The 18907-nt window shown below is 34.0% G+C and overlaps 2 protein-coding genes across 4 annotated transcripts in view; both read left to right on the forward strand.

Annotated features, from left to right (window-relative positions):
• LOC106126223 (uncharacterized) overlaps nucleotides 1-12446 on the forward strand; it is a 33780-nt gene extending 21334 nt beyond the window's left edge. For 2 of the 3 annotated variants that reach the window (XR_001228331.1, XR_001228332.1), the window contains exons 12-30: nucleotides 17-466; nucleotides 551-1078; nucleotides 1374-5954; nucleotides 6029-6280; nucleotides 6353-6829; nucleotides 6911-7083; nucleotides 7170-7260; nucleotides 7753-8386; nucleotides 8721-8884; nucleotides 9040-9249; nucleotides 9458-9749; nucleotides 9952-10084; nucleotides 10248-10416; nucleotides 10520-10559; nucleotides 10684-10816; nucleotides 11061-11217; nucleotides 11289-11405; nucleotides 11647-12141; nucleotides 12352-12446. Coding sequence is in view for 1 of the 3 variants with exons in the window: in XM_013323717.1 (XP_013179171.1) it covers nucleotides 17-466; nucleotides 551-1078; nucleotides 1374-5954; nucleotides 6029-6280; nucleotides 6353-6829; nucleotides 6911-7083; nucleotides 7170-7260; nucleotides 7753-8386; nucleotides 8721-8884; nucleotides 9040-9249; nucleotides 9458-9749; nucleotides 9952-10084; nucleotides 10248-10416; nucleotides 10520-10559; nucleotides 10684-10816; nucleotides 11061-11217; nucleotides 11289-11405; nucleotides 11647-12071 (9026 nt within the window). In the remaining 2 variants the exon portion in view is untranslated. Of the gene's footprint in view, nucleotides 1-16; nucleotides 467-550; nucleotides 1079-1373; nucleotides 5955-6028; nucleotides 6281-6352; nucleotides 6830-6910; nucleotides 7084-7169; nucleotides 7261-7752; nucleotides 8387-8720; nucleotides 8885-9039; nucleotides 9250-9457; nucleotides 9750-9951; nucleotides 10085-10247; nucleotides 10417-10519; nucleotides 10560-10683; nucleotides 10817-11060; nucleotides 11218-11288; nucleotides 11406-11646 lie in introns of all 3 variants that reach the window. The other variant, XM_013323717.1, reaches the window with a different exon arrangement.
• A 716-nt stretch (nucleotides 12447-13162) lies between these two features.
• On the forward strand, nucleotides 13163-15022 carry LOC106126458 (protein KBP homolog). Its single transcript, XM_013324141.1, has one exon. The coding sequence runs from the start codon at nucleotides 13261-13263 to the stop codon at nucleotides 14923-14925; it is 1665 nt and encodes a 554-aa protein (XP_013179595.1). The 5' UTR covers nucleotides 13163-13260; the 3' UTR covers nucleotides 14926-15022.
• Nucleotides 15023-18907: the final 3885 nt, after the last annotated feature.

Here is an 18907-nt window from a genome sequence, read left to right on the forward strand (position 1 = left end):
GAGTTCGTGTCTAAAGATACCCTAGAAGTTATCAAGGATATATCGATCTCATCAAACGTAGTAGATGCCGAAAAAGCAGTGAAGTTAGCAACAGAGCTCAGGGAAAATATTTCGGCTATTATGTTATCACCAGAAATCCATTTATCCGAAGAGACGCTAAAGGAAAATCTAAGCGAAGCAGATGTATCTCTGGCATTTGAACTTCAGCAAGCTTTGTCGGTTGTAATAACGGAAATTAACGAAAAAGCTGAAGAACTGTCTTCACAATTCGACGGTATTAATATGCAACAGGTACAGAGTAATCTGACTAGTTTGTCTTCTGACCTTAAAGCACTCATCACGTCAGCACAAGTCATTGAAAAAACAGACGATGTTAAACAAGCAGTGGTTGAAAGTGAAAATGCCATTAATCTAGACACCGTAACCGAAGGTGTAGCACAAAAAGAGGAAGAAGTGGTTACTATCGGTACGTATTAGTTACAATATATGAAATTCAAAATGATACATTTTACGATTTTGTTTATTTTCATATTCTCTTTTCATATTACAGGTGAAATGATGGATCACATCGATGAGTTCGTGTCTAAAGATACCCTAGAAGTTATCAAGGATATAGCGATCTCATCAAATGTAGTCGATGCCGAAAAAGCAGTGAAGTTAGCAACAGAGCTCAAGGAAAATATTTCGGCTATTATGTTATCTCCAGAAATCCATTTATCCGAAGAGACGCTAAAGGAAAATCTAAGCGAAGCAGATGTATCTCTGGCATTTGAACTTCAGCAAGCTTTGTCGGTTGTAATAACGGAAATTAACGAAAAAGCTGAAGAACTGTCTTCACAATTCGACGGTATTAATATGCAACAGGTACAGAGTAATCTGACTAGTTTGTCTTCTGACCTTAAAGCACTCATCACGTCAGCACAAGTCATTGAAAAAACAGACGATGTTAAACAAGCAATGGTTGAAAGTGAAAATGCCATTAATCTAGACACCGTAACCGAAGGTGTAGCACAAAAAGAGGAAGGAGACGTTAAGGATGGTATTAGATACGAAGTGAAAGAAGATGAAACTGATTTTGGTACGTCATGTTACATAATATATTTTTATCATCATCTTCAAAATTTGTTTTAAAATTTGTGGAGCATATCGGGCGTAAAGTACACCAAAACCTCAATTTAATTTTGACGACATTGACGATGACGATACGAAGGCGGTTGTCACAAAATATTCGTACTTGACCCACTGCGGACGGGACTTTTTTTTATTCGAAAAAGGTCGTCCTAAGTAATTGTTAGTTATTTGTTCGTAGATTAAAATATTTATGCACTATATAAATTACTTATAATATTTATAAGTATAATATTATGTTTCAGATGATGGTGAAACACAAAATACATTACACAATCTTAAATCATTGCTTAAGGAAGTATGTGATAAAATCGATACACTAGCGACTTCCAGGACAGCTGATGATATAGAAAATTTGCAAAATACTCTGGATGAAATTCAAGCTGTAATAATTGCATTGAAAAGGGACTATAGTGAATCCCTTAATGATACTCTTAATGAAAGTCTTCAAGATTTAGAGTGCAGCGTCAGGAGCGTTCAACTACAGATAAATGAAGAAAGTCCTCCCGAACTTGTTAAAGAAGCTTGTGAAACTTTGCAGGTTCTAGTATCTAACATGTGCGAAATGCATGAATTCCAAGTAGTTCAAACCACAGGACATAAAGAGAAATTAGGTAACATTATTACTTCATGTTCCAATGATACTGAAGAAACGATTCATCTCTTGGAATCAGCATTAAGTATGAAATCTGATGATGAAGGACAATTTAATAGATTGTACACGTATGTCAATGAATTGAAGCTTGTTATCAAATCATTACAATCTAGTTTTGCAGATAATTCTGAAAACCTTATTGAAAAAGGCATTGAAATAATGCAAAACTTAGATCAAATAGAAGATCAAGTGTTTGCTTTAGAAAAAGAAGTAGACACGTATGTAAATCTAAACACCATACAAAGGGACAGCATAGTAACTGCAATCCATTCTGTTTACGGGTCCATTTCAAATATGAGAAGTGCAATGTCAAGTGTACAAAAACATTACATGTATGAAAATTACGGAAAATCTTCCGAACTAATTTTGAACGCATTGAAATGTATTACTTTTATTGCAAATAAAAGTGATAAAAAATGGAAAACTTTAAGTAAATCATTACGTAAAGTTTTAAATCATTTCGAGGATATAAAATTTTACATAAACTTTGATAAAACTGCGAGGATACCTGGTGATGCTTCATTTACCAAAATAATATTACTGGATCTTAAAGCTACAATTGAATCATTAATATATGAACATGATAAAGATTTTGGTGAAGACGTTATGCTTAACAGTAAATGTGTAGTCGAGTGCCTTGAAATGAATCTTCTCAAAATGGAAAGTAAATCAAATTTACAAGTCAAAGAAAAAATACCAATTTTTAAAAGTATTGGTCAAAAAATATGTGCACTGGCATCATCTATAAAGGAATATTTAGAATTATCTGAAGAAAGAGAAAAAGTCCAAAATATTGAAGCTTTGCAGTCCCAAGATTCTAAATCGATCCAAGGTCTAATTGAAGTTGATAAAACAGAAGATATAGTTAAAGACGAATTAAGAGTTACAATTGAACAAATACCCTCCACAGATAAAGATAGCCATGAAAGCTTCGATTTTAGCAAGGAAGAAAAAGACTCAACACAATATTCTTCACATATTATTGAAAATGTTAACGTGCATTCTGAAAATATAAATTCAACTGATGATATCGAGAAAAAAGAAAAATCCGAAAACACTAGTTTTACAATAAATACCCATGCAGTCGACTTTGCTTTAGAAATTTTGCCAGAAACGATTATGACCGAATATATAACAGAGGCATCAACGTTGAACCTCGAAACACACAAGCCTTTAGAAGCGCCCTTACAGCAAATTATAGACACTGGTATATTGTATAAGGCCCATGTCAATGAAGCAGTAATTGAATCCGTAATAGATACAGATTCCAAAGGTCATGGTACTAGTCAAGATTCTAAAGAATTCAAAGCATTGGAAAATGAAAAGCTTACAATAAATCAAACACCAGAAGGCGAGCCTAAGTCTGATGAAACTATTGACTACACTTTAAGTCATTCTATAATAGACACGAACGAAACACTCAAAAAAGATACAACTACAGATGAATCTAAATGTGTTACTATTAAGGAAACAATTGAAGATATTTCAAAAGTAACTGATCAACAGCCTCATAAACAACAAATTTCGACAGATGTAGATGAAAAATCTGAACAAAAAGGACATGACTTCGTTGCAGAAAAAATCTGTGAGGATATTTCACAGAAAATTGTCAGTGCCGATAATAATGTTGCTGTTGCCACAGATAATGGAGCTCAAAAAGATAAAATAATTGTAGATAGTGAAAATGAAAAACATATAGAAAATAATGATAAATTTGAAAATAACAATATTGCAGCTAATAAATGCGATTTGATTGTTGACAGCGAGATAGTTGACGATAAAAATGTAGTAAACAAAAATGATAAAACACGTGATGAAGGAAGTAATGAAATGAAACCTATATTAGCGCCCAAAGCTATCTATGAACTAGATTCTCTTGAACAAATAAAAACTGTTGGAAGTTGCAAGGAAAATGAAAATAATACGGGTGATAACAACGAAATTACACATGGTAAATCGATTACAAATGTGGAAATTTCCAAAAAGGAACAAGATAACGGAACTTTACAAGTAAACGTTCAGAAATTGACTACTGAGGTTAAAAGGGAGGACAATATACTAGGAGATAAAATTAAATCAATAGAAATGAAAATTGATTCTAACTCACAAGCTCCATTGCTGGAGAATACAGAATTAAACACAAATCTTGATATAAACACAGAAGCCGGAAATTTAGTTAATGACAACAATGCTAAAATAAATCTGGAAACAAAAGTTAGAGAGGACAAAGACACGGTCACAATAGCTGACAAAAATTATAACATTGAAGATAAAAAAGAAAGCACAACTTATAATGATAGACAGATAAATCAAGATAATTTACACAAAGAAACATGTAATCTAGAAAAAACGGAACTTGAATCAATAGAGAATAATAAGAAACTTTTAGATTTTGAGGAAGTTTCCGATGTTCCTTATTCAGGGAATGGTGAAAATCCTATTAAACAAGAAATAAAAATAGAATTACAAACAACAAATTTATTACGTGAAGAAGCTCAGAAGTCTTCTGAAGAGGACGTTGTCTCACAAAATAGTACTTTAAAACAGATTATTACTAACAATGATCAATTAAAAGCCAATAATTATATAAATCAAAGTAAGGAAGAAGGAACTGTACTCGATCAAAAAGCAGAGATAGAAAAGCGCGGCAATATTATCACTCATAAAATTGATGATAAAACAGAACTGGAAAACAAAGAGGAATCAAATGTTTTAGCCATAAATGTAGAAAATAAAATTACCGAAATTCAATATAAAAAACTTGAGAGTGAGGAGGAGAAAAAATGTACAGATGAAGAAGCGACAACAAGTAAACATCCATCAGACAAAGAAAAACCTAGACGTAAGAAAAAAGATATCAAAAGTAAAAAGCAAGTGCATTCACCACTAACTACTGAAAACAAAGATGAAGAATCCGAAACTAGTGAGGTCAAAGATATTAATGTTTTCCAACGGAAAGATACATTAGAGGCCGAAAAAGAACTTAAAGACAAATCTAAAGATGATTCCGAAGAAACGCCGAATGTTAATGAAAGCAGCAAAGTAAGTAAATCCAGTGAATCGATAATTTTAGATGACGTTTTGGTGCAAGAGAGACAAAACGTGGAAAATTTAAGAAAAGACAAAATTGAAAATGAAAACATTGACGTGGAAACAGATTTGTCTACGAAAGATGTATCAAAATATCGAAAGGAAGTAACCCAAACTTCAAAAACACTAAATAGCAACAACCTAAATATCGCGGAAATACAAAATACAAAATGTTTCAAGGAAAATGATAATATTGATAATACCAATGAAAGCAGTAATCAAAAAATATGTAAAGAATTTGATTTACAAATTGATAGGAACATCTGTCGACAACTTGATGGACATGATGGAACTATTTCTAAAGAACTAGAAGATTCTACCTTGGAGCCAATAAATATGAGCAAAATTAAGAAAATCGAAATAACAAGTTATGACAAGCTGTACAGTGATGAGACAGTAAGTGTACAAAATTCTGGTAAAAGTGCGGACACGGTAACGAAAAATAATGCTGTGTTTATAGATAGGACAAGCAATAATTATGAAAACGAGTTTTTGAGGCCACCAGGATACGTTGAGAGAACTTTTAATAATGATCATTCTAATTCAGAATTAGATGTAGCACAAAACTATCCATATTACAAAGCTCAAACTTTAGTGCGTAATACTCAATATACATCGCCGTTCAATACTGACCAAATTCAAAGTAATGAGTTGGTAGAGAGAAAAGATGTCTCGCATAAGTTAAAAGCGTTGAATGAAACAAGAAGTTTCATAACAGAAAAACGCTCTAAACTTTTGCGTGATGTAAAAAGGAAGCCTGTTTTTTCCACATATCTTACTGATAGAACAGCTGTTGAAGGATCTAGAGTCAAACTCACCTGTAGTGTTTTAACAACATTAGAACCAAGAATCGTATGGTATAAGAATGGTGTTCCACTCGATAATAAATTAAAATACAGAACAAAATCAATCGATGGCTTGTTGACGATGGAAGTACTCAATGCTGAACCGAGTGATTCTGCCGAATATAGTTGCACCGTTGAAACGGAAAACGGATCAGTAACTACTTCGGCAATATTAAAGGTATATCCCAGTTTTGAAGTTTCACCCATACCACCGACTTTTACAAGATCAATAAGAGGTAATTTATTTACTAGTTATTGATAATTGACAAACTATAATAAATTATTGTCCAATATTTCTTCTTTTTACTAGATAAGTACCATCTTGCTGAAAACGAGCTGGTGCTAGAATGTCGTATTCGAGGACAACCACTTCCGACTATTACTTGGCTAAAAGACGACAGATTAATAAATATCAACGAGAGATATGAAGCATTTTACTTAGCTGACGGAGTTTGCAGATTGACCATTAGTAATCCTTCATCAGAAGACAGTGGTAAATATACATGTAAAGCAGAAAATTCTATGTGGTCAGATCAAATAAGTCACATCGTTACATTCACAGGTAATCTTTTTTTTTCTTTATTTACAATTCAAAAACCATGTGCGTACTGTTAACCACGTTGCTTTTTTACAGGTATAGAACCTCGCTTTGGTCTTCATTCTACATCTGGAGAATCGTCTCGATTAAACCGTCAATCATCAGAAGCTCGTCGACCTCATTTTACAAACGTGTTATCTGACTATAAAGTTAGTAGTGGAGGCACAATCGGTTTGCAAGTGGAAATAAAAGGCTCTCCAACAAGAGTGGAATGGTTGCGTGAAGGTCATGCTATTACAGATATTTATAGAAATGCTCAAACTTTTGTAGACCATGGATTATATACTTTAGCACTATCCGATGTCACTGAAAAAGAGTCTGGTATATACACCTGTAGAGCTTGGAGTAGGCACGGAAATGTTGATATGACTGCAGCAATAACTGTTGTCCAACCAAATGAAATTGATGGCAAGCCTGCAGTTATAATTGGTCGACCTCAGAAGGACGTACTTATTTCAGTCGGTGAAGATTTAAATATTTCCTTCAGGGTACAAGGAGAACCCAAGCCTAAAGGTAAATATTTGCAAATTGTATGATCTATTTACAGAAAATATATACATATAATTTTTACAATTTCTTTTCTGTACTGTACAGTGACTCTAATGAAAGGTATTCGTGATATAACGAATAGTCCACGGGTATGTAAAATGAAATCAGATGACTATATGAAATTTACATTAAAGAGGTCAGTCATATCTGATGCAGGGACCTATTGCATTCTTGCAAGAAATGCCTACGGATGTGATAGAGCTTTTGTTACAGTAGTGGTATGTATTTTTTTAATTATCTTGGAAATAAATCTATATGTTTGATATTAAATTGTGATCGAAAATGAGATGTATTTTGTATAAAGGTACGACAACGCGCTTCGTCTGATCATTTAATATCTGATTGGACTTATCCTACTGACTCGACGATAATTGTAGATGAACGCAGATACAAATGTAAGTATTTTAACTAAAACATGCACTTATTCACTAAGCGAGTAGATAACACTTTGGATTTTTAGAAAATAATTATTTGGAATATCTTATCTATTTATAAAATGTATTATATGTATGTTAAAACTTCTTATCGAGAATAATTTACCATTATTAATTGCTCTATAATACTTAAGCCTAAAAATGTAATATTTGTTTGCTTATAAGATCAACAAATAAAATTTATCAATATTAATTAATACCCAGAATGTTATGAAATTTTATCATAAATTCCAAAACAGTATTTTTATCGCTTTCTGGAATAGAACTGACACTTATTTTGAACTTCTAGTATTATATTTTTCAGCATTGGCAGTACTCAAACTATCACATGATTTCCCAGTAGTCCCTTTGTTATATCAAACGCTATCTAAAATTAAGGCTCAGAGTATCACTTGGCAATGTATCAATTTGTATTAAGGCCATTACCGTGTCGATAATTAGATTTGTTTGTAGCTGTACCAAATCGCATCCCGGGAGAGCTGAGTGTAGTGGACGGTGGAAATAACTGGATCTCATTAGCTTGGCCGAAGGTCGATCCTGAAGGTGGTGCTCCAGTATCGGCATACAAAATTGAGAGTTGGTTACTGGGTAAAGAAGGAGGAGCGCGTTGGACAGAACTTGGTATTACTCCGCTTAACTCCTTCGAAGCGTATAATCTTAAGCAAGGAGAAGAATACCATTTCAGAGTGACACCAAGAAACAGATACGGTTGGGGTGAGTCTGTACAAACATCGAACCCAGTCGGCGTTGGATTAGCAGGTGATAGGCCCGAATTCGTTGAAGTGCTACCGGGACAGTTGAAAGTTTTGGTGGCGGAGACTGCTACATTGAAATGCAGTTTTAAGGGCAAACCTACACCAGAAATCGTTTGGATGAAGAATGGACATGAAATTGACGAGGAGGACCAAAGATTAAAGACATGTTTAAATAATTACAACTGTTCTCTGACCATCCACGATGTTCAAATAAATGATGAAGCCAGGTACAGTTGCGAAGCCACAAACGTCCACGGCAGAGCATCGACATACGCAAGAATCGCGGTTGTCACTGACAAGAGTATTTGGGAGGCGGATACGAAGCTTAAGAGGTAATTATTATATTTAGTTTTTGTTTTAACAGCCAATTAGGTACACTAACATTTTATATGTATAACAATATTGTTTATAAGTAACGAGTACTTACTCGTAAACAGTTTATAAAAATAAAAGAAAAAGTACATAGTTTTAATCCTCTTATTTGTTGATGGCTAAATACTATATCATATTCCTTTCTCCTTTCCTTTAATTTCCTAATACCTACATTCAGTTTTACATCGATCCGAACGTGTTTGCGCATAATAGAATTTTATTTATAGAGTCCGTAAATAAAGTGACTGTTGTTGTGTATCAGTTGCATTAACTAATTAATAATAACTGTTTTAGGGAAAGATCATCAGATGGCGGAGAGTGTCCCCCGCAGTTCACAATGCGACTACGTGACAGGCGCGTGCAGGCCACGTATCCTGTCCGCCTGACGTGCCAAGTCATTGGCAGACCACCGCCCCTCGTCACTTGGTACAAGAACGGGGAAGAAGTCATCGATGACAGTAAGTTTTTAAACCATCTAATGATACATATTATTTTTACATACTTTAATCTAAGCAATTTTTGTTAACAAAAATTCCCCTTCCACTACTTTATTTTAAAATGCAATCGTTTCCTCATCGTCGCAATTATTACATCTATTTTATTATTATTTCAGATCGTCATACGAAATCGCAGGACGAGCATTTCCATACATTGGAAATAGCACCCACAACGCTGGAAGATGGCGGTGTATATGAGGCGACAGCGAGGAACGGCAGCGGCGCAATCAGCTGTCGATGCAACCTGGTCGTCGACAAGGGCATCAGGGCTTACATCGCTCCGGAATTTTGTTGCGGACTGGAGCCATTGTATCAGCTGAGCATTGGTAAATTATAACACGCATATTTTCGTTAATAACAGTACTCAGCGAGGACCTTCTTTGTTTAGCATTAGATGAAATAACAATCCAAAGCAACCTGCTTCAGTTGAGGCTGCGCTGATATTGCTTCAAGCAACTACAAGTAATTACTCGTATTAAACACAAACAAAAATAAAGGTGTTTTAACTTATTTAAGCAAACATTATTGTTACAGGTCAAGAGTTAAGAATATCAGCAGTGGTTGAGGCATATCCGTCTGTGGGGGTGACGTGGTACAGGGACGGGGTGAGACTGCGCCCCAGTAGACGAGCTGTGATGACGTTAGACAGGGACGGGCAGATAGAGCTAGCAGTAGGCTCAGTGACACAAAGGGACGCAGGTGTCTACACGTGCACGGCGTCGAATGAAGTGGGCAAAGCATCTACCTCAGGAAAGGTTGAGGTGTTTGGTGAAAGCGAGGGAGAGAGGAAACAAGCCATTCCAACCGTTATCTGCTCAGATGTACCGTAAGTATACGTTAGTGAACTCTGTTTTAGCCAATTCATATATATATATATAACCCATAAGCCATAACTAACAAAAGTTATTACGCAAAATAATGGGAAGATTTCTAAATAAAGTTATAGCGTATATTATGTATATTCAGAAAGAACCATGTAGAATCCTTATAATAACATTGTGCAATTCTATTGTCTATTTTAATTGCAGATATTCAAGAGAACCAACTTTTATAAGAAAGCCAAGGTCAAGTGAAGCATATGAAGGTGACACTATAATTATAGAGTGCGAGGTGACAGGAGACCCTAAACCAGATGTGTTTTGGCTCAGGGACTTTTTGAAGGTATAGACTCGTACTTTTGAAATCTTTAGTGCACTTAATATAGAGTTGCAAGTTGTTAAAAATCAACAAACGATTCGAAAACTTGTATCTTCGAGACAAATATACGCAAGCACATGAATTGTAGGAAATCGTCACTAATTTTAGTATTACATATGATTTCCAGCCAGACTACTACCGCGACGGATCTCACTTCAAGCGCGTTGGCGACGGCCCTGAGTATCGTTTCGAGATTCCGCACGCGAAGTTCGACTACACGGGCGCGTATTCGGTCGTCGCTAGAAACGTACATGGGGAGGCCAAAGCAGTTATATCGTTACAAATTTTGGCCAAAGGTATCCCTGCTTATATGTAAAGCAAATAACTATCCTGAAGTGAATCATAGATATTTGATTAATACTAATATACTTTTTCTTGTCCTCTTCTTCTACCTTGTAGATCCCCGTTCAACAGAGGAGGCACATAATGTTCGTTATGGGTAAGTTATATTTTTAAAACTTATTACATATCTTTGTTTATCCCTTCTTTGTGTTTTCTTCTGTTTTCTTTTCTCTTTTAACAGCAGCTTGAAAACCTTTGTTTTAAACTTTTTTTTCTTTTAGCCGAGTAGAAGTGATACCACGCTTTGAGAAGGATTTGACTGATTTATTGTCTCATGACGGGGACGCCGTGGAGTTCGAGTGCCGGGTGACGGGTGAGCCAGAGCCCGACATCAAGTGGTATCACTACACTAAGGTACGTCCCACACACCACACACGATGCAGACATCTCCAAAGATTACCTGTCATCCTCATTACGCTATCTGAACAGAGAGCATCACAAAACTTTGAGGGATCGTATCAAGATTTGGTTTAATAATTTATTAAATATACTGCGCAAGTACCTTAAAATATTTTATGAATATACAAAACAACGTCTGTTTTTGGATTTACTTTTTTGTTAAATAACATTGTCCATTTTTCTATTTTGAAATCTGTAGATAATTCGTGAATGCTCCGAATTCGAAATGAGCTATGAACTTGGAACTGCGAGGTTGAAGATCAAGCAAGTGACTGCAGACGACGAAGGCACTTATACCTGCGAAGCCTATAATTATCTCGGGAAAGCAACCTCCAAAGCTTGTCTTGTCGTTTATCGTAAGTTCTTATAAATTTACATAAGTGATTCCTGATGAAGCTTTTCAGTGATCAAAGATTTGTTTATATAGCGGCTGGTGAGCCGAATACTTTGAGCCAAAGACTACGGCGGCCTCCGGTGTTATTGTCGGCCGTATCAACACCGCGGTCCACGCCTGCGCGATCCATCTCCCGTGCTAGAACACCAGGTTAGTACCACACCTATAGAAAGACTAAACAACATAACGGTAAGAAAGACAATCTAAGACACTAAAAGCAGGTAACCATGTTCAGGGTCTAGACGAGCATTAAGTGGCAGTATACAGTTAACTTGGACGACCTATTTTTGTCTAAATATAAATTCATAGACCCTATAAAGTTTGCGGAATTGAACCACATTAAACGTCACGTAGTATAAAACGAAAACTAAACTAATATTTGATCCTCCAGGTCCAGACATAAGAAGTCTTTGCAGTCCTGCCCGCGAGATTGCACCGAAATTCTATACGTATCCTTATAACAAAGTAGCAGAAGAAGGTGACACGGTCGTCTTCCAATGTGCGGCTAAGGGCCTTCCCGCGCCTTGGGCGACTTGGGACAAAGATGGAGTTGTTATAACACCCTCCTCTAGGATAACGATTAAAGAGAAAGACGAAATATTTAGGATTTTAGAAATCGATGAAGTAAACAGCGAAGACGTTGGACTGTACAGAGTGACACTGGAAAACGATTACGGCAGGGCGGAGGCGACTGCGAGGCTCGAAGTTATATCACAAAAAGGAAAGTTCTACGCCAGTGGGAGATCGTATAGTGCCTCTCCAAGAAAGTCTCTGCCGTACAAAAGGAGTATGTACTCCCTTCCGAGACAAGACTGACGAAAACCGAGTACGAAACTAATGTTTTAATGTAGATTTAGAAAATCGGCGCCATCAATTTTATTAACACGTAAGTACGTAACCCTATTAATGCGCTTTCGCGAAATGGGTACCCATTTTAGATTTGTTTACTGCGTTGCGATTGCGTTGAATATTATTGATGCGAATTTATCTAAAGTAAATAAAAAGCGAATTTGGATTACTGAAGGCGACACTTATCATAGGATATTTTTCTGGAGAATGATGATCTTGTTTTTCATCCTAATCTTTACATTTTCAGAATCTCTAACGGCTGCCGCGTGTGACTCTTAATAATAGTTTTATAACATTTATTTATGTGCATTTTATTTATTACAAACAGATAATATTGTTATTGTTATTGTTATTCTCAAAAACTTTTGATTGTTAACACTGAATTGGTGTATATCATAGTTTTTTTTTTCTTGAAATGTTCGTTTCTAGCCTCTATCTAATAAAAAGCAGATACTTAAATCACTGTGTAGAAAGTTTGAATATGTAAGTGAATGTGTTATTGTAGCGTATTAGTCCAAAGTAGTATACGTCTCCGAGTCATGTAGAATATACGTTGCATTATGATTTTCTTGTTGTTTTATTGCTCCCTTCATTACCGTCAAAGCTCTGGTTACGTAAGTACCTATTCGCTCCTTCATATAAAACACTCTAAATGTCTTCGAAAACAATAATTAGTTACTTTTGTAAAGAAATAAAATGTTTTCAATAGTCAAACTAAGATAAATCTGCAATGGGTTCATAGCAGTGGTAAATCAAAGTTTTGATATGGCAATACTGGCGAATATTTATCTAATTAGGTAATTGGGGGTAAGGAGGATTAAATGTTATATATAGTGCGTCTTTACAAGGCGCATATCTTGTGGCACTTGTAACTAAAAATAGTGTTAAACGAATGTGAACTAATTATGTAAAGTCTAAGTTATTGAGAAACTAAACTACACACATACTCGTATGTCCGATTTAAACCACCAAGTTTTGATACTTTTAATCTTGACTGGTTATAATAATTTTCGCGTGAATTCTGATTTAAAATTGTTATTTGACAGAAGGAAGCGTTTTTTTATAAATTGACGCGTAAAATTGTATAGTGACTTGTGAACTATTCCTAGAAAAAATCGGTGATAGTGGTAAAATAAATTAAAAGTATTGAAAAACAATGGAAGTATTAGGACGAATTTCATCCACATTTGAAAATATTAAAAACACCATAAAAAATAGGAATTTATCTGAAGGCCTGCTTAATCTGAAGAAAGACATACAGATATTAAATAAGGAGCTCGTGATGTTTGGGAAGGAGAACCACGATCAGTACGTAAGGTCTCTGGCCATGGAAGGCTATATAACACTGCTATCTGTTAAAACCATGCCCATCACTTTATCTGATAAAAAAAATATCTTACAAGAATCTTTCGACAAATTAAAACCATTCGCACTCAGAGAGGAATGTCTTTTTATAACGTTAAGAATCCAGAATCTATTATGCTACTATCTCATACAGTTAGATGAAGTGTCTCTTGCCAAGGAAATACTAGAAAGCATGGAAGACGTTTACGAGAAAATAAGCAAATCTTTGTCTGAAAATTTATATGACGCGGAAGATTTGTTCACAACAGAGCCAATTACAAAAATCAAAAGAGTAAAACCAGAAAAGATTGACAAGATTATCACAAACAATGTTCAAATGCAAGCCTTTTTATATAATAAATTAAATTTGCCTGAGAAATATACTCTTTATAACCACACAGCTCTGAGACGACAGTTGGATATGAAAGAGGGCACGCCGCAGGACTGGGCTCTGCGGACTGCGCGCCTCGGCAACTACTTCACGTACCTGAATCAGCTCGGCAAGGCTCGCTATCATCTCTCCGCAGCTTACCACGTCCTTCGCACCTGTCACGACAACTGCAAGCTTATCCCGGAAGAATTTGTTCTCCAGAAAGCCGACTTCGAAATGCATTTCTTAGAACTTAGCCATCACTGGGTCAAATACGGGTTGACACTGTTTAAATTGTCGAGAAAGAAAATTTTGAACCGATACTTCTCGAATCCGACAACTAAGTCAAACTTATGGAAAACGGTAAACCAAAATGATTTAGAAGAGAGAGTAGTAAATGTTGAAAAGTACGAGGACGATGACGTGAAGGATGTTGTTGAAAAAAAGGGAAAAGGAGACGGAGCCGCAGAGAAGCTTTATATTTTCCCCTCTCTGAATTTAAAAGATATAGAAAATCGTGTCCCCGTTGAGATGATTTGTGATATTGAAGAAGCCAGAAAGTTGTTTACATTTACCCACAAATGGCTAATGAGAGCGAGACATTTTTACGATTTCGAGCATCATAGCGCACAATACGTATCCTGCTCTCTACAGTTAGCTGAATTGTACGAGCATTTGGCATTCTTTGAGAAAAATATCGATAATCAATATAATATACAAAAAAGACGGGCTGACGTGCTGGAGGCGTTGAACTCTCTGTTGAAGAACTGCGATAGCGTGATGTCGGTGCAGATCGACGTGATCAAGGAGCTGTCGCAAGTTCAACTTGAGCTGATGGCCCTCAACTTGCAAAAGCTGTGGCGCGAGGAGTCGCAGACGAATATATTTAACTTAGATGCAGATGCGGACTCTATTATAAATTCTTTAGACTCCGAATCCAATAAGACACTGACGGAGAAAACTTTGAATACATCTAGCAAAAATTTATTCCTTCGCAAGATGGAAGCGGCAACTTTGATAAATGGAAAGTTGTTTCGTTTGAGCGGCCAGTTGGACGCTAAGACGCCGTCGCAGCTCAGTTTTGCCACTGACATACTGAAGAACTGATTCACAGGTTCCTTTATTTTGCTCCGTAACCTTTCTAAATATATCGCTTTAAGAAAATTGCATTTAAAATAAAACACGATTTGCATAATCATCTATATTTACGAAATTCACTTAATTATTTAATTCACTGTTTGAAGCAACCTCACATCTATTATGAAATAAAAATCCGTCCCCAGTAGTGCCGTGATTGTTAAATAATTCTGTTATGTTTTATTACATTTATACAAAGAATATGTGTTTTATGTCACCAAATGTTATTTTCTCCCAAATTTAAAAAACAAAACGACCAGAAGAAATGAAAAAAAAATTAATGTTTTCGTAACAATACTTATAGGAAAACGAGATTATTATTAACCTAAATCAAATAATCTAGAGAAATAAAAAAATATTAAAAAAATATATGTCTAAAAGTTCTCATATAAAAAAAAAATATTTTACAACATTATGCTAAGGAGATTTTGATTTTCAAACATTTTTATTTCAATTTAAGTACCAGACCTCTTAAACATTACAATATATGTGTATAAAATGCAATTTTACAATATTACGCTTACAACTATATCGTATAGTAGCTTATTTTATATTAAATGAACTTATAAAAAGGACTAAGAATTATTTTGGCGTTACGGAATTAAATTTGATAACATTTATCGCTGTAAAATAATTTTGTACTGTATTCACTGAGAAATATTGTTAGATTGATGACTTAGATGTTTCCAGAAACTTTTCGATAACTGCCATCCATAGAGAAGTAGCATCGCTCGGAGGAGTAGTGTTGTGCGATTGAGAAGTACAAAAGAAGTTCGACAAAGATACTACATTCACAAAAGCACAAACGATTCTAAAACAATGATTTATTAAAAAAAAACAAGTGGATTTTATTTTTTAAGTAGAATTTGAAAACTGTTACAGTGAATACTATAAAAAAAATTGCAAAGAAACAATAACAAAATAAAAACGTAGTGCTGCCCAATAAAATAAATGTGCAAAAGTATTATAATATTTTAGAACTAAAGCTAATAATGTGTAAGGTAGTAAGTTGTATGTAAATTTCCTTCCAATCTATGGAGGATATATAGGGATCTAAAGTACCTTGATTATTCCTATTGTAGATATTAACTTAAATAAAGGGTTTTGTTCACAGTGCGCAAAACAAATTAACATTAACCGTAAAATTCCACTGCCGACACTTGTATTGAAACATGTGGTGCGTAATTTTTTCAAAGACAAAAGATTTATGGTACTTTGGCAAAGGGACTATGTTTTAATCAAGTGTATCGACAGTGGAAACGTAACACAAAAAAAATTAAATCTATACCTTAAAATTAAAAATGTAAAACAAGTTTTTCAGCAGCTTTGATGAGCATAAAAATAATTAAAATATAACAAAAAATGCATTTTTTTAATTCCTTATGGTAATGTGGGGGGGGGTTATCAAGTTTTAATATTTACGTAACAGAATTTATCTTTTCACATGTTATAATAATTTCTATGTCTTTATAAACAAGGATCCAAAACTGATAAAAATGATAAAGTGTGTACTCAAATTATATTCACATTCCTCAAGGAATCAACAAAATATATTTTAATGGTTTTCAACTTAATTGTAGCAAACTATTATAACTATATACTAGCTTAATTAGTTTTAAACATGTACGCCAAAAATTAATTAAACAACAAATAGTAGAAACAACGACAACAGATTTGATTACAAACAACAAACAAAACAAGGTTTTTCTATTACAAGGCAAAAGAAAAATATCCAGTGAGTTTTCATTCGTTTACAAATTAACGTGATTATTGAAGAAATTTAAAACAATACAAGAAAAATTTTTTTTGAATATTTTTTTATTATTTTGAAGAAATTCTCACTACATATTTTCATCGTTGCCTTTGTTTAATTTTCGCCATAAAAATAGGAACACTGGTAACGAACAAAACTTTTCAGAGAAAAAGGTAATTCGGTACAGTTTATATATAAGTTCAATTGTCGTCATAAATTTCGAGAGAAAGAAATTTAATACTCTATGACAGGATAGTTACCATGGACCACATCATAGTCTAAGAGCTGATGTGATGCCGACCTACACTCATCTGATAACCAGATGAGACATATTTTTTATCAAATATTATTAATGTACAAAATTGCATATGATAATTTACGGAGGAGGGAACGCACAGAAAGAGAATATTTCCCCTTCCTATGCGTCACCTCCTCCATCAAATCCCCATCCCCATCCCATCTTTTCCTCATAAGGAAAGGGTGGGAAGGGAAAGGGGACTAAAATTAGGCCTCCGGCACCACACTCATCAGACTATGCGGAATTGCTTCCACTTGACGCCTGTCTTCTGTGTGGTCGTGGTATTGCACCGGGCGAGCCGACCAATTCGTGCAACAGCTGTTATTGTTGCTGGCGTCTTCCACTGTTACGATATGATAGGCATATTTGTTCATTAATATTTGATAAAAAAATAGTCTGATCTTGTTATCAGATGGATGAAGGTCGACCTCCTAAAGTCTCCCCTTACTAACGTAATATAATAACAAATAATATTTATTTTATGTTTAAGTTTAAATACGTTAAAGTTAAAATTATAATAATAGATATATTTAAATTAAACTAAAGTTCTTTTTTTTTACACACACGAAAAAGTCTAAGAAACGCGTATCAAATCAAATCAGCAATAATTTGTGATAATAAGATGCAATTTAAACGTTTAATTACTAATATGCAATCAAAAACAAATGTTTCAGAATCGACTTTAAAGACATAAAAAATTAAAGTATTTCTCTCAAAAAAAATTGGATTCGTATTGGTTAAAATAGGTTTTCAAGACCACAAAGATTATATAAGTTTAAAAATAAACAAAAATGTTGTACCATTTTTATGAAGATTTTCATAAAATACTTTGAATGTTCCTCAAACGTTTTTTGTGTGATATATTTTATATTTATTATATAATTAAATTATGTATAAAATAAATAAATTATCATGTCAAATTCCTAAATGGTACTAAGTCTCAATACCCTGAAGATACAGCATGTGTCGTAAAATAAAAATTGGAATATTATTGTGGCAAGACATATTCATGGAATCAATATATACTTCTATATATACTACAGTGTAATGAAATGTACATTTAGGCGAAGTTTTTGTGCGTTTATAACAATTTTCGTAAGTTTTATTCTATATTTAACTAATTCTATATAAAAAGTTGTAGCAAATAGTTTTAACGATTCAGTTATAGCCTCGTTTGGTTCAAATGTGGGCTGGTTTTTTGTGTATGGCACGTTCAATTTTAAAAAGTTATAAGTTACTCATGAAACTTGTTAGATTCATATTAGCTGCTTACATTATAAAAGTATAGTAAGGAACATAACAATAACAAAGTATCCTGTCATTATTAATCATGTAAAGAGAATACCAGCTTTGTTTTCTTTTTTTATATTTTTTATAAATTTCAATTCCGCATTTTTTTTTCGCCATATAGTAGAGCCAAATACTTTCTATAAAAATTTTATCTTACTATTCGTCTTCATGACAATTGTCTGTTGGTCCGTAATGTTTGTTATTTTGGATTTACTTTATCATTAATTTCAGAGTTGATTCACAAATATCTTTGGGAAATGCAATAATTTTTACTTTAATAATTTGTGGGTATTAAAATTGATGAATAGTTAAAAAGTAAAGTGAGATCAGGGTGAAATAAACAAAAAAAATGGTAATTTTAAATTAAAAAGTCAAAAAAAAGTTCATTTATGAACTACTGGTGACGTGGAAATTTTAAATGCATATAATTTACCTACTAATATGATTGATACACTAAGATATATAATATTACACGTTAATTATATAACCATGCTTTGGTTAAAACACTACTACTAGGAAATGGAAAACTAGAATCGTAAGAAACATCGTTAACTAATTAAAAAGGAAGATATTTGGCTAAACTGGAACTAAAGTGGTATATATGAGATATT

Source organism: Papilio xuthus, unplaced genomic scaffold (assembly GCF_000836235.2).
Source record: "Papilio xuthus unplaced genomic scaffold, Pxut_1.1 DF825017.1, whole genome shotgun sequence".
Taxonomy (NCBI): domain Eukaryota; kingdom Metazoa; phylum Arthropoda; class Insecta; order Lepidoptera; family Papilionidae; genus Papilio; species Papilio xuthus.